General features: G+C 42.4%; 1 protein-coding gene across 4 annotated transcripts in view; it reads left to right on the top strand.

Annotated features, from left to right (window-relative positions):
* The window catches only part of unc5b (unc-5 netrin receptor B), a 53480-nt gene that overhangs the window by 35495 nt on the left and 2834 nt on the right, over positions 1-15151 (top strand). Inside the window, exons 5-16 of one of the 4 annotated variants that reach the window (XM_005473985.4) lie at positions 2109-2289; positions 3078-3245; positions 4213-4377; positions 6327-6359; positions 9905-10096; positions 10492-10860; positions 10953-11040; positions 11355-11529; positions 11622-11861; positions 12852-13001; positions 14218-14382; positions 14515-14693. In XM_005473985.4, the coding sequence (XP_005474042.1) occupies positions 2109-2289; positions 3078-3245; positions 4213-4377; positions 6327-6359; positions 9905-10096; positions 10492-10860; positions 10953-11040; positions 11355-11529; positions 11622-11861; positions 12852-13001; positions 14218-14382; positions 14515-14693 (2105 nt within the window). Of the gene's footprint in view, positions 1-2108; positions 2290-3077; positions 3246-4212; positions 4378-6326; positions 6360-9904; positions 10097-10491; positions 10861-10952; positions 11041-11354; positions 11530-11621; positions 11862-12851; positions 13002-14217; positions 14694-15151 lie in introns of all 4 variants that reach the window. The other 3 variants (XM_019366320.2, XM_019366319.2, XM_019366321.2) reach the window with 3 other exon arrangements.

The raw sequence follows: 15151 nt of genomic DNA, 5'->3' as shown, positions 1-15151 counted from the left end.
TACTAGCTCTCTTTAGAGAGCACAAATTATCTCTATTTGCACACAATAACAGAATTATTTCAGAAAAAAGTGATAAAAGCCAAGATTATTAGCCTCCTGAAAAACTGACCTTTTTATTTAGGCATATTACAAAACTGAGGGTTATCGTCCAATTTACACACAGCATAAAAACGTCAGCAAGGGTCTGAGCTGTCACTTGAGAAAGCATCACAGCAAAAACAAAAGAAATCAGTTTAGACTTAAGAAAAAGAATTGTCGATGCTCGCAAAGCAGGAGATGGATTTACAAAGTTATCGCAGCATTTCCAAGTGTCAAGAACTGGAGGGAGAAGTATGATCATGAAATTCAAAGCGAGCCATACAGTACAGAACAAGCCTGGCAGAGGCAGGAAGCAGAAGATTTCAAAGACTCTGGAAAGAAAAGTAGTGAGAGATGAGTCTAAAGACCCCAGAACAACTGCCAAGACACTAGTGAATGATTTAGTGACGAGAGGAACATGAGATGAAACTAGAGCGCTTTGACCGCAGAAACGCTGCTTATGTTTGGAGAAAGAAAGGAGAGACATACAACCCAAAGAGCAGTGACCCCATCGTGAAACATGGTGGTAGCAGTATTATGCTTGAGTATGACTGGAAGTAAGAATCTTGACAAGATAGAAGGAATCAGGAAGAAAAATGGATATGTGAAGATTTTGAAAGAAAACTTTCAAAGAGAACTACCTCCAAATGCTCAAAGTGAACGTTACTGACTGACCTGCACAAAACCCTGACTTGAATCGTAGTGAAAAATCTGTGGAGTGAACTGAAGGTCCATGCCAGAAGACCATGAAATCTGGACGAGATTGAGATGTTGGCCAAAGAAGAATGGGCTGGGATTGGTCAGGAGACGTGTGTGAGACGACTGCAGGCTGTTATGCAACAAAAAGGACGCACAATTGACCATTAGCATTGGGAGAGCTAATAATTTTGACCCTGGTAGGTTTTGTGTTTTCTGAATAAAAATTGTATTTATGTGCAAAGTAAAATATTCTAAGCATCTAAACTAAGACACGCATGTTTGGAAAAGCTGTGTTAAAAAATTCCTTGCTCTGTTTAACGGCTCTTTGGAAATACTTTTAAAAGAATGAATTTTTCATAGGGGGGCTAATTTGTTCCTCTTCTGTAGCCTTTTTAACACTTTCACACTCATATTTCTCCTCTTGATTCTGATGAGCAATAAACAACTCAAATCTATTTGTGTTGTGTTGTTTTGATTTCAGATTTATGCTCTGCAATCTGCAACAGCATAAAACAAAAGGAAAGAAAGCAAAGGGCGAGACTCTGACATTTTGACACCATTAATAAAAGACTCACTAAAACACGTAAAGAAATACGCTTGTGTCATGTTTTAACACCAATCAAGTCTAACTGTAAAACCTTGTATCTGAATTGCTTATTTTACCCACATTTGTGAAAGCTGTCTTCTTCTTTTTAGACACCTATTAACAGGAGAATTTTGACATAAAAAGCACGTTACGTAAATTTCAAAATAAAAGCACTTAGTATGCAATCACAAAACAGCACAAAGCTAAAATTTCTAAATTGGTTTAATTGTAAAATTATACCAATTTTGTTACTGTAATCAGTTAGTTATGGATTTTTGCCCATTGAAAAGGCAAAAATTAGTAAAAATAAAAGTGAATGAAAGACATTTTTCGAGAGAAGAAACAAATTTGTGTTTTTGCTTGGCAAAAACGATCACATTTTGACTGCGTCTTTGATCAATACTTTGTGTTGTGATGGCTTGATACACTGCAGGTTTACCGTGTTTACTGAATGGCTCTGTGCGTGGTGAGATGACTCATATTTATGCATGCACACCTGCTGATTTTATGTGAAAAAAAATATCTGCCAAAGAAAAATTTGAGTCAAAACTGAAAATAACACCGAGCATCTGAGACTGTGAGAGCTAATTTCTTGTTTTCTATATTTACTCATTGTAAGAAGCGGCTGATTTGTATTTTTTTATTTATTTTTTATGTTGGATAATTATAACTTTCATAACCTTTTTGAGGTTTCCTCATCTTTATTTTCAGCGGTATGTGTCGGCCTATTCTTGCTTGTCTCCAGGTTGACTGGCTGAAAAATGAGGACGTCATTGATCCATCACAGGACTCCAATTTTCTGATCACGATTGATCACGATCTGATCATCAAGCAGGCCAGACTTTCGGACACGGCTAACTACACCTGTGTGGCTCGAAATGTGGTTGCCAAAAGACGCAGCAGCACAGCTACGCTTATTGTTTATGGTAACACATCCATTTCGCCCCCCTCCACACCTCAGACCTCATTAATGATACAATGATACATACTATGAAATGTTGGTTATGAATGAGACTTGTGACAACATGTAGCCATTATCAGAATCATCTGTTTGGTTCTTTGGTTTAGTGATTCAATATGCTGAGCAATAACTGACTGAAAAAAACAATGAAATGCAACATTTTAGCCCCTCTTGTGTAAATCTTTAATACTGAGTGAACTTTATTAATGGTGGAATTTTTTCAGTAGATGTATAAATTTAAAGTTTAAAGTTCTGCCGGTAAACCTTTGATCTTTGGACTCGTTTAGATTATTTTTACTTTTATTATTATAAGAATATTATTACCAACATTACTGTAGACCAAGCAACTCCACTTTCTGCAACTGCAGCAGCCTCCCCCCAGCAGGAGACTGAACAATGCACACTAGAAATACTTAAATCGCGTACCCACAGCATGCACCAAAACCACAGCTTTACCCTACAACCAACAGGATCCCAAGCATCCACTGCCAATGTGCTGCTTTGAAAAATCTAATCTCCTATCAGGGCCCTACACAATATCAAGTATGATGTTTTAATGTTGCAGCTGATTGGTGTAAGTGTGGTAGACAGATTTCAGTAAATATACCTCAGGAGGTGATCCTGACCATCACTCACTGATATGTATGTTAAATATAATAGCAAGAGTTGATAAAGTGATTGTCATTAATGTTAAAAATCATCCACGTATCAACTTTCAGACTTGCTCACTTTGTCTCATTTTGTGCGTCTCAGTGAGCGGAGGTTGGTCTTCGTGGACGGAGTGGTCGGAGTGTAACGCTCGGTGTGGGCGCGGCTGGCAGCGTCGAACACGCAGTTGCACCAATCCGGCCCCTTTGAACGGAGGAGCCTTCTGTGAGGGCCCGCCGGTGCAGAGAGTAACTTGCACCACGCTATGCCCAGGTGAAGACCAGAATACTCATTTGTTGATTTCTAAAATGTTCAGACTTTAAGCAAACAAACAGCTGCCAGTTCTGTTCCTCAACATGAGATAATTTATCTGAAAGTGCTCTATTGGGGTGATACGGTACTATGAGGTATTTAAGATAAGATGGGGCCTGATTCATCGAGACCTTGTATGTGAGGAGAAGGAGTTTAATGTCCATTCAGGATTTAACAGTGAAGAGAAGCCAGTATTGGAGAAATAAGCTCTTCTTTTTGGATCAACCAAAGGCTTTTCAGGGAGCATTTAAAGTGGCCTGACAATAATGAATTAGATTAATTAATGAATTGAACTAGTTTTTCAGCATCACTCTGAGACAGGATGTTTCTAATTTTAGAGATATTGTGCAAATGCAAGAAAGCAGACCTTCACATTTGTTTAAAATGCTCATTGAAAGACAAATCATGATAAAAAAAAAAATCCTCCCAGTGTTACTGGATGCCCGATTGATGCAATCGAGTCTAAGTACCTGGTTAGACACCAGACCTAGATCTTTGCTTTCTCCATTCACCATTCAGTTTCAATAAACGTTGTCTGATCATATTTGAGGTTGTGGTCCCTGTTAGTGAACTGAAGGCTGACCTTTAGAGAAAACCAGACGACTGTTTACTCCATCATAACTTTTTTCCAAAGAGGACAGAGGAGTGTTTGCTCTTGTGAAAGCCCTGGCTTCACTGTTAAGAGGTGCCTGCACTGGGAACACAGTGCTATGTTGTACAGTCACATAACATCCTGTCTAGACCACCCTAACTCCAAAGCACAGAATGTTTTTTTTCGTGCAAAATTGTTAAATTATGCACTTCGAGCCATTACATATGCATCAGACTGCATTATAACAGCATGCCCAACTCCCCTTTACCCGAAGCGATTAAACTGTTTTGCTGTTGGCTTACTGTAAAGTGACTCACATCTCTGTTTTCATTCCAGTGGATGGAGGTTGGACTGAGTGGGCAAAGTGGTCCGCCTGTGGGACAGAGTGCACCCACTGGCGCAGCCGAGAGTGCCAAGCCCCCCCACCCATAAATGGAGGAAAGCACTGCAGTGGCAGCATGATGGAGAGCAAGAACTGCACTGAGGGGTTATGTGCAAGAAGTAAGTGTCCAATATGTTGGAACTGGATGTTAAACATCAAAGCTGGGTAAATATTTGGCTTATGTATATGTATATGTATTTCTTCATGTATGTAATGTAACCTAATACTCTCCCCTGCCTTTTAATAGAGACCACCATCTGTTGAATTCACTCACTGATGCTTATAGTTAATAGAAGATGGTGTTATTGATGTATCCATAGGGGTCATTTCCCTAACAGCATAATTTCTCCTTCAGGCGGTTTTTGAATTGATCTCGCAGGCGGCGATTTCTTTGCTCACACTTTTATAAGACGTATTGTATTTCAAAGCTATTTTGTAAGGAACTGTATTCCCGAGGCGTTGAGCCACTGCAACATGGTGAGAGATATAAAAGGGGGGGGAAAGAGAGGGAAATCGCAGACAGATGTTTCAGGAGGAAAAATTCAGGTTCACAAGGAGAGCAGGCAACTGATCCACATCTAAAGAACCACAGATGGAGAGAGAGAGAGGGGGGAAAGAAAAAGATAGAGCAAATCTAAGCAAAGGGAGTGCGTGGAGTGGGAAGCGAGCATGACACAGCCAAGTCGAAAAATTAGCACAGGGAAGAGCATATGAGAGTGAGTCAGACTCGCGCTGACACCCAATGTGCAGCCCGTGATGAGCTGGGAGGAATCCAGCTGACAGCGCATTAGAATCTTAGAGATGCACATCCACAAAAGGCAGGGCGAGAGAGATACATTCGAGCACACGCTTAAAAAACACACACAGAGATGCAAACACGCCCAAGCATGCAGACAAACCTTCTAAATGCACGTGCAGCGGGGTTGAAGAAGGTGTGTGTGTCGCAGGGGGGATCATATGCACACTCAAAGCAATGATGAGCATCAACCGTGTCAGCCACACACACGAGTCCTGACATAAACAAGCTTCCACAGAGCACCCACTTTAGACGGAATACGCCGCTGTCCGATCCGGCTGCACGTAGCCGGTGTTCTAAGGAGGCCATCGGGGAAAAAAACGAGCACTCGAGTGGCTCTGACAAGGAGCGAGGATGAGAAGCACTGTGCTGTAGAAAATCTGTAAATATGTCACTTGGCAAACTACAAGTTACTGACTGACTTATTCATGTTCCCAGCACATTATGTATGATTATCCCATGGTCACAAACACACCTGATGATATTAGAGCTCTTTGCATTCCTCGCACGCTTTAATCAGAAATCAGACGCTCACTCTTTACCTCACGCATTGTTAATCCCTCCGAGGATCAGCTAAATACCCCGAGTCGTAAATGTGCAAATGCTCTGAGACACCGCAAACCCTCATCTTCATCGCATCCTGGTAGATTCTAATTGCAATTGGACAAATGGCAGCATCTGGGGAAGCCATTTGTGCGTTCTGATGATGCCACGGAGAGACGCTTATTTGATTTGAGATCTAGTCAGCGACACAATCCTGAAAGATGGTTTCCATATTTCCTCAAACCACTTAGTGATGATTCAGGCTGGTGTTATCATAGGAATGATTGTTCCCGTCAGCGGAGATGGTTTTTTTGTCCTCATAGGATGAAGAGGATGACATTCAGGTTTCAGTCTATATGGTGTCAGTCATGTACCACACAACCGCCAGAGTCTTGGTTCGTTTTCTGAAGCAGCCTCATCCATATGATACTGATATCATTCAGCATGTTATTTTTCCTCGTGCCACAAATAAACAGTTATGCTGAAATTTACTTCACATTTTCGCACATTTCTAAAAGAGGTTTGTTTGTTTTTTTATATGAATTTATCATTTCTTGCCTGTAGTATGCATTTTATGTTCACACATTGAGCTATTGTTTACGTTCCTGTCTTGGCTTTGTATTATGTTATTGCATCTTTCATTTGCATAACAAACCAGTCCACCCATTTTTTACATTATGTTTTTTTTCTTTTCTTCTTTTGTTTTTTTTCTTTCTCCTGTTCAAACAGATAAAAAGATTTCTATTGAACATACAAGCCATCGTAAGTCCACCTTCCCGTGACTTTGCTCTTTCACCGCTTCACGCCGCTTGCCTTTTGCGTTGTGTGTGTCGTGTGTCTCTGCTCACGCAGGTTAGGACTCCTAACATCTTGCGTTAGCACATGGGGCTGAATGCCTGCAGCTTTTTGTGTTGCCTGTCTGTCCGTGCTTTTATGTCAGCTTGCATCACGTTCAGCGTAGACACACCTCACCTTCTTGTCCAGCCTGCTTATGAGTGTTGTTATCCACGCTTGTCTAGTGTGTTGACTAAGTGTAACATTGGTTTCAGAGCTGACTCAGTCCTAGCATGTCTCATCTTTTCTATAGAAGCTTGTTGTGATTGTAAAAGGGGAGGAAAAAAAGCAGTATCTGATTACAAAATGCTGGTGTAATTACACATACTGCCCAGAATGGTTCAGCGGGAGCTACTCCGTCATGACAACTCTGTTATGGAGTGAGCAAAATGACATGCCTCTAAGCTGAGACTCCTTGATCCATAGGCTGTGTGGTAGAAGCACAGCGCTCGCTGGAGAAAAGCCCTTGATTTCTGTCTGACTCTCAGTTAATCTGTGATATAGTTTACATTTGATGTGATGGTAATTCCTCCAGCTCAATGTGATGTGGACTCAGGGGAGAGCAGCCTTAGTAATGCACCTAATTCGCTATTGTTCCGTTTCTGGTAATAAGTGTGGACGGCTGTCCGATTCGGTTCAATCGCGCCACGTGAGCATGGGAGCTCTCCTCTTCCACAGCCCGCCTGCCTCCGGCTTTCTTATCCTCCACCCTCTCTTCAGCTCTAACCGCTGCTCTGTAGTGTCTTTGGTTGTCTTCTTTCCTCAAGCACTGCTATCCTTATCTCCTCTCCCCTCCTCAACACACTTATAATCCCTCTGTCCTCTCTACAAATCACAACCTTATCTAACTTCTTCCTGTCCCTTTTGCCAAATTGCCTCTCATCTAGCTCTCTCTCCTCCTGTGTGTGTATCTAGGCCGTCTACTCCTTCTCCCTTTCCTTTTTTTTTTTTTGTTTTTTTTTTTGCTCCTCTTCGTCTCCCGCCAACTTTGCTCCTTGTCTTCTCTTCTTTGCTACTGTGGCGCGACTCCCTCACGTGTCTGGTTTGGGTCTGGCTGTGGCGAGCCTGCTGACCAGTCACAACCAATCACCCAGCCGGAGACGAGGGAGGGAGCTCGGTGGGGAACAGGTGAAGTTAGGGCCAAACACCCCCTGGAGGAGCTGTTTATTAATGGGCCTTTCAGGGATGATTTCTATATTTAAACTGACCACATGGTGCATAGTGACAGGCAGACCAGAGTGAAGCAATCTTAAAGTATGTCTTTAAAAACAACAAAGTGTCCACAAATACTCCGAAGCCACAAGAATTATTGGTCCCATTCCTCATAATCATCATCATTTTTAATGCACTTCCAGTGGAACAGATGGGCAAGAAAATCCACGGGCTTTGCTCCGTGTAAAAATTCATTTCTAAGTTTCAGCGAAAGCTACGAGGCTTAAGCTGCCTGATTTTCTAGGTATGAATAAATCCATCTTTTTCTCCCCTGATACCAATGATACTCAGAGTATCTGCATATGCTCAGATACCAGGGCTCTCTTTTCCTCTGCTTACTGCATGCAGCTCGCTGTTATCTTTTTTATGGAAAGTAACACTATAACAGGGGATTAAAGTCTCAGACTGCAGAAACAGTCAATTTTATCATATCATTGAAAAGACAATGCAATTACTGGTCACATAATGGACTGTATGGTGATTTAATATATCAGATCAGTGGAGTATTTTCTGTTTGAAGCTTTTCAATATTTATTGATCTCCTTCTGTTTCCTGGACAACATGTTTATGTTGAGCTGTAATAGTACGATGATCACTAAAATGACCGTAACTCTAGTCGATACACCCTTGAATCATCTTTCTGTGAAGCTTCATAGCATGTTTAAGGGAGGTGGCGGTTTTTAGAGGTTGGGGGCAATTGATTTGACGGTGCAAATTGAGATAGACGGGGAGGGGGAGCGGGTAAATGCAATAGAATGCAGTAGGGGTCCTGTGGTGGGTAGCAGCGCTCAAGCCTCTGCTGCTTAGGACTTTAGCCCATGTGGTATGCGGGCTGAGTATTTTGTGCCCCATCTGTTACATCATAATCATGCTGGGGAGGTCATTCAAGTGCAGCAACTAGAGCGTTGAGTCGGTCTGCTATTTGTGCCAGTGCTGTTTTAAAGAGAAATGAAACGAACTAGCTAGACTCACTAACAGACACTTTATTAGGTACACCTTACTAATACCAGCTTGGACACCTTTCTGCCTTCAGAACTGCTTTAATTCTTTGTTGCATAGATTAAACAAGATTGGCTACACATCCATGATGTGAATCTCCCGATCCTCCACATCCCAAAGGAGCTATACTGGATCTGTCACCAGATCTGAGATCTGTTCAATATTGAGATATATATCGTGGTCACAAAGGGATAGACATGGTCAGCAACAATACTCAAGTTGGCTGTGGTGTTAAAAAAATGCTCAGTTGTTACTAAGGGCCCCAAAGTGTCCCAAGAAAATCTCCCCCTCACCATTACACCACCATCAGCAGCCTAAACCACTGATACAGGCAGCATGGATCCATGCTGAGACTCGTCAGACTAGGCAGTGTTTTTTCAGTCTTCTATTGCCCAAGTTTGGTGAGCCTGTGTGAATTGTAACCTCAGTTATTTATTGGAGTGGTATCAGTGTGGTTTTCTGTTGCTGCAGCTCATCTGCTTCAAGGTTCATGGTGTTGTTCAGAGATGCTCTTCTGCAAATTTTGGTTGAAATAAGTGGCTACTTGAGTAGCCGTTGCCTTCCTATCAGCTCAAAGCAGCCTGACCCTTCTCCTCTGACCTCTGGCGTCAACAACAATACCACACTTAAATCACCTTTTTTCCCCATTCTGAGGCTCAGTTTGAACTTCAGCAGTTCATCTTCACCATGTCCACAGGCCTAAATGCAATGAGTGGCTGCCATGGCTGCCATTGGCTGATTAAATATTAGCATAAAAGAACAGTTGAACAGGCGTACCTAAAAAAGTGGGCAGTGTATTTCAGCTATGCCTGATCTAAAAAGGCCGAAAACACAAATTGATTTATTTTAACACAGATAAATCTGATTATTTTTTTATTAATAACAGATGTTACTAATTACATCACAGTTTCCCAGAGCTCATTTCTTGAGTTTTAGAAAAGTTTTTTTTACCCCACTCAATACATTGAACCCCAAACAAATTGGATTTACAGTTATATAAGAGAAAAACTGATTTTTTAAATATTTTTTATTTTCAAGACTCTGTTTTTAGTCTGATGATGGGCTAATGAATTAATCAGCAAATGCTTTCAGCACTAACTTAGACTTCCATGACTAATTTATTCTGCTTACTCTACAGCATGTAGTAAATCAGATATGCCATACATTATGCTTCCTTCCCTCATGGTTTTCCCTTGCAGATGTAAATGTGTGTTTTCATCTGAGTCTCTTGATGATGTCTTGGCTTTCTGTCCCTCTTTCAGCCCTGGCTCCAGGTATGGGTGTAGCAGTCTACACGGTTCTCGTGGCCCTGCCGCTGAGCGTAATAATGGCACTGTGCGTGGGAGTGCTCGCATATCGCCGCAGATGCCGACATCTCCACGGAGACATCACCGATTCTTCATCAGCTCTCACCACCGCGTTCCACCCTGGCAACTACAAACCTCCCAGACAGGGTGAGTTTCCACACGCATGCATCCTCGCATGAGTCGGCAGGTATTTGCACTCAATTATTTTTTGCATTATTCCTTTTTTTCCCCCCACAGCTATTCTTGTTTTTTCTTATTTTCATAGAAACACTGTCCCTGCTCATTTTTATCATCGCGTTCCTATTTATATCATCCCATAAATTAATTCTCTTATGCCATTATCTCCTCTCAGTCAGCTCTCCATTCTTTACTGCGTTACATTTTTTACATTTTAAACATTCGTCATGGTGTCCTTTCTCTTGCTCTTGCCATCAAATATTAATTAGTAACATTAATCCATTTCACTGGCGTCACTTTCGGCTCTCTCAGCCCTGCTCGTGTCATTTCTAGTGATAAGCTCCTCTCTTCTCCCGTGCCCACAGATAACCCTCACCCTCTACATCCCTCAGCTCCTCCAGATCTGACAGCCACAGCGGGGGCTTTCCGCGGGCCGCTCTTCTCCCTCCAACAAGGGGTCAACGACAGCCCCCACAAAATCCCCATGACCACCTCTCCGTTGCTGGACCCCCTGCCCAGCCTGAAAATAAAGGTGTATAACTCCTCCACGCTTTCTTCCCTGGAGCTTCCCAATGACATAAGCTCAGGTGACGGAGAGATCCTCAGCTTAAAGTCGGTGGGTACCGTGGGCAGAGAGCGAGAGTATCACACCCACACGCTATCCAGAGAGGCTGGGTTGAGTACAAGCGCCACGCTTGGAAATCTAGGAGGACGCCTCACTATTCCCAATACAGGTACAAAGCTGATGCCATTTGTAGCTAGTGTTAACTGAAGACACCTTTAAAAGACACGACAAAATAAATCATGACCGCCTTCTCTTTTTTAGGTGTAAGTTTGCTGGTCCCCCCTGGCACAATCCCCCAGGGGAAGTTCTATGAAATGTACCTCATCATCAACAAGTGGGACAAAACAACGTGAGTGCCCCTCTGTTTCTTAATTCTTTATTTCTCTTATCTGCTTCACACATAGAAGGCAGAATAGACCTTAGTCTCACCTCAATCAGAAAACTTTTTGTTGCAAGACTTTCTTCTACTTCTGAGGATAAAAATATCAACAACTTGTCCCAGCCTTTAACTTAAAATTGTAGAAACTACTTCGGCTGCTCCCTTATTCGCAAGGGTTCACCACGGCGGGTAGCTCCGGGTGTTTGATTTAAGTTAGCATGTTCCAAACATATCTGCCATTTTCTTTTAAAAATGAAGCGTGTGCATGTGTGTGATATTTACAGGTTACCCTCTGAGGGCAGTCAGACTGTACTCAGTCCTGTGGTGAGCTGTGGTCCATCTGGTATGCTGCTGAATCGCCCCGTTGTCCTTACTTTGCCACACTGTGCCCAGCTAGACACGCCAACACCTGACTGGACTCTCACACTGAAAACGCAAACGCATCAAGGAGCATGGGAGGTGAGACAGCCTCACGCTGGTATCAAATGACGAATGCCTTCTTTTTGTTGCTCTTTTTAGGGTCACTGATTGCTCCTTTTATCTCCGTTCAGGAGGTGCTGACTGTAGGGGAGGAGACTTTGTCATCCCCGTGCTACCTGCAGCTGGAGGAGGAGTGCTGTCATGTTCTCATGGAGCAGCTTGGAACATACGGCCTTGTGGGCCAGTCGTGCCCTCCACAGCCTGCCTGCAAGCGCCTGCAGCTGGCTCTCTTCGCCCCCCGCGCACCATGCCTCTCCCTGGATTACAGCCTCCGGATCTACTGTATCCATGACACCCCACATGCACTCAAGGTGCTGCTCTCGTGTTTATGCATCTGTGTGGGTTTATGTTGCTGTCTCCATGCGTGCACTTTAATCAGTTTGCCCCGTTGCTTGTCTGCAGTTTCCTGTTTCTGTTGCTGCTTTCTATTCATTTGTCTTTCTGCTCTCCTGAAGCATTTTCTTATACTGGAAAACATTCCAAAATTAATTAGGTCTTATTTATTCCACGTTTTTTTATTTCCTTAGCAAAACATGGTACCCACACACATATACTGTGGCACTTCCAAAGGTGTATAAACTTAAAAATAAATAAATAATCATCAAATCTGCTAAAAAAAATAGCCTTGTTTGAGTTTATTATGTCACTAAAAAATGAGATATAACACGACTCTGAAGAGATGCGAAGCAAAAAATAATGTAACACAAAAGATCCTGCATAAGACTTGGACATGCAAAACCAAAAAGCATAGCAAGAAATAAAATTAAATGAACTATAAATAGAAAATAACATAGACAAGGTGTATTATATTGAAGCATGTCACAGAATAAAAACATTAAAAGTTAATATAGCTTATTTCCATAGTGGTTCTGGGCGATAGAGGAGTACCATCCCCTTTCAACTCTGCAGATCCATCTCATTTCTCCAAATTAAATTTGGTGCAATACATTGAGTTTTCATGTCCCGCAGGAAGCAACGGCTCAAAATAGTAGAGCAAAATACAAAAACTGTACCAAACACAAAGCGAGCGTTCGATTCAGTGGAAAAATATTTTCCCTCTGTCGGACCAGCCAGGATAGTAAACATGAGCGCGCCGTGTGCAGTATATTGGCATCCTGCTGCATGATTTCTGGCTGGAAAAGTTCAAACAGCTTTTAAACTGTTAGCTCAGAGCATTTCCATTTGGACACATTTTAATTAGGCATCTTTTGAAAGCATGATCTTGCAATGCGAGGGGATGAGCCTGCGCTAAAACCAAATAAATAAAGCCCTAAGCCCGTCTTCTATGGCTTTCTGTGCAGGAGGTGCTGGATTTGGAGAGGAGTCTGGGTGGAGTTTTGCTGGAAGATCCCAAGCCGCTGCTCTTCAAAGATAGCTACCACAATCTGCGACTGTCCATCCACGACATTCCCCACACTTACTGGAGAAGCAAACTTCTGGCCAAGTACCAGGTGACATAATGCAGCAGATAGACTCGTTATAGATATATGCATATATATATACATAATATGCATCATATATTATATGTATGCCTGAAATCCAACTGATATTCACCAGATTTTTAAATAACCTTATCACATCAACATCATTGCATTGCTGATTTGCAGCATTTAGGTTTTTGATGTCACAGACCTAAACTGTTTTTGATATTTCATTATTGTGGTTTTAAGTGTGAAACACCACCACACTCATGTTCTTTGTGAAATGACTTGTTTCTTCCATCAGTCCAGTCTGGCTGTACGTGAATAGAAGAGAACAGAACACAGAAGCTTTAAAAAATCTGATACAGACCAGTGACAAATTAAGGTGTCTTTTTAAATTGCAGGGCAGCTGAGCACTGGCTCTAAAAGTCTCTGGCAGTCTACTGAAGTGATTAAACAGCGTTCTTTAAAAAGATATTCCCTCATTTAGGGTTTTGATCATGGTGGCGGCGAGAGCTGTCTAAAACCTCAGTCCAAAATCTCCCGTAGGTGTTCAGTTGGCTTGAGCTCTGATGATAGTGATGATAGCGATGACCATGGCATATAATTTAAATCATTCTCATGCCATAAGGTTCGGGACATTGTCATCCAGAGACCGACCACTCCCACTAGGATAGAAAGGTTTCATTTAAGGATGAAGCTGATCGCTCATGCCAACTTTGTACTGTGCAGTTGCCTGAATTATACCAGGAAAATGCCTCCCACAGCTAAACAAAACAACCAGATCAACTCACTGGGGTGCTCAGGCTCAGGCTTTTCCTTTAATTTGTCATAATGAGCAGTACTACACAAGCTAAAACAGTAATCTTGCTTCACTTCAATAAGAGGGCTATTTTACAAATGTTATAGCATACTTGACTGCTGTAAACACTCAAAGTCTCTCCTGCATTCTCTTGGCAGGAAGATTGCAGTCTGAACCGTTTCTGAATAAACAAACAGAAAATCTGATAGTGCTTCTAATTTATGGACAGTGCGATTTAGAAATAAATTATCCTCCAACGCACAGAGACCCAGTTGGTGGAAACACCCACTATCAAAATAAAGCATACTGCACAGACCTTTAATGGAAACTGCATTCTAGATGATCCCAGATTGTGCTGCTCGGGAAGAGGCCGCTTTAATCACAGTGGTAGAGAGCCTTTTTTTTCCTGGCTTTTCCCGTTTACCGCTTTTGTCTGTGTGACAGGAGATACCGTTTTATCACATTTGGAGCGGCAGTCAGAGACCCCTGCATTGCACCTTCAGCCTGGAGAGAGGCAGCCTGGCTGTGTCGCAGCTCACCTGTAAGATCTGCGTCCGGCAGGTGGAAGGGGAGGGACAGATATTCCAGCTGCACACTGACATCCAGGAGGTAATGGTGACGTCTGAGAAAATGCTTGCGCACACACGCACACACACAGATAACGCTGCAATGCAGCTGCACAGTTACTCCAATCAATACAAAGGTTGGTCTCAGTGCTTCTCGACGCCTCTGCTCTTCCAGACTTTACCTCCGCACTCGCCCCTCCCCTCAGGAGGAACGTGCCTACCTTCCTCTCAAGTGGGACCTTATGCCTTTCGCTTGCCTGACTCCATCCGCCAGAAAATCTGCGCCAGTTTGGATGCACCCAGCGCTCGAGGATGTGACTGGAGGCTTCTGGCTCGCAGTCTGGGCTTTGACAGGTCAGATAAAGCACGTTTGTTACCTGAGTTGCATTTTGAAACGACTGTAGGAGCTGCAGTCTTCATCACTGTCTGATATGAGATGATTTAAAGAGGCCTCAGAGGTCAGTTTAGAATTGGGTTTAAGTGAATTAAATTTAGACAGACGAATGTGAAAAGTCATGTTATATCTGCCCGTACTGATTAGAATCTCAAAAGCTGGGCTTGAATATTAAGTTAAAAAATATGATTCAGTCATGCGTGTTATATAATGTTACAAAAATCCATCTTGCTAATTATCTAACCCTGCCTTTGAAATATGATGCTTAGCTGGGTATCAGTATTGGAGTGTCAGAGGTTTCTCCTTCAGTATGTGCATCATCCAGTAATGACCAAAAAAAAAAAGAAAAAGATAATCAGTGATGAAGGACTATTTTTGCTCTCTCCTTTTTCTTCTCACGACTTGCGCCTTCTTTCCT

The sequence above is a fragment of the Oreochromis niloticus genome, linkage group LG13 (assembly GCF_001858045.2).
Source record: "Oreochromis niloticus isolate F11D_XX linkage group LG13, O_niloticus_UMD_NMBU, whole genome shotgun sequence".
Taxonomy (NCBI): Eukaryota; Metazoa; Chordata; class Actinopteri; order Cichliformes; family Cichlidae; genus Oreochromis; species Oreochromis niloticus.
Note: the sequence above shows the minus strand (reverse complement) of the source record. Positions and strands in the feature narration are given on the sequence as shown.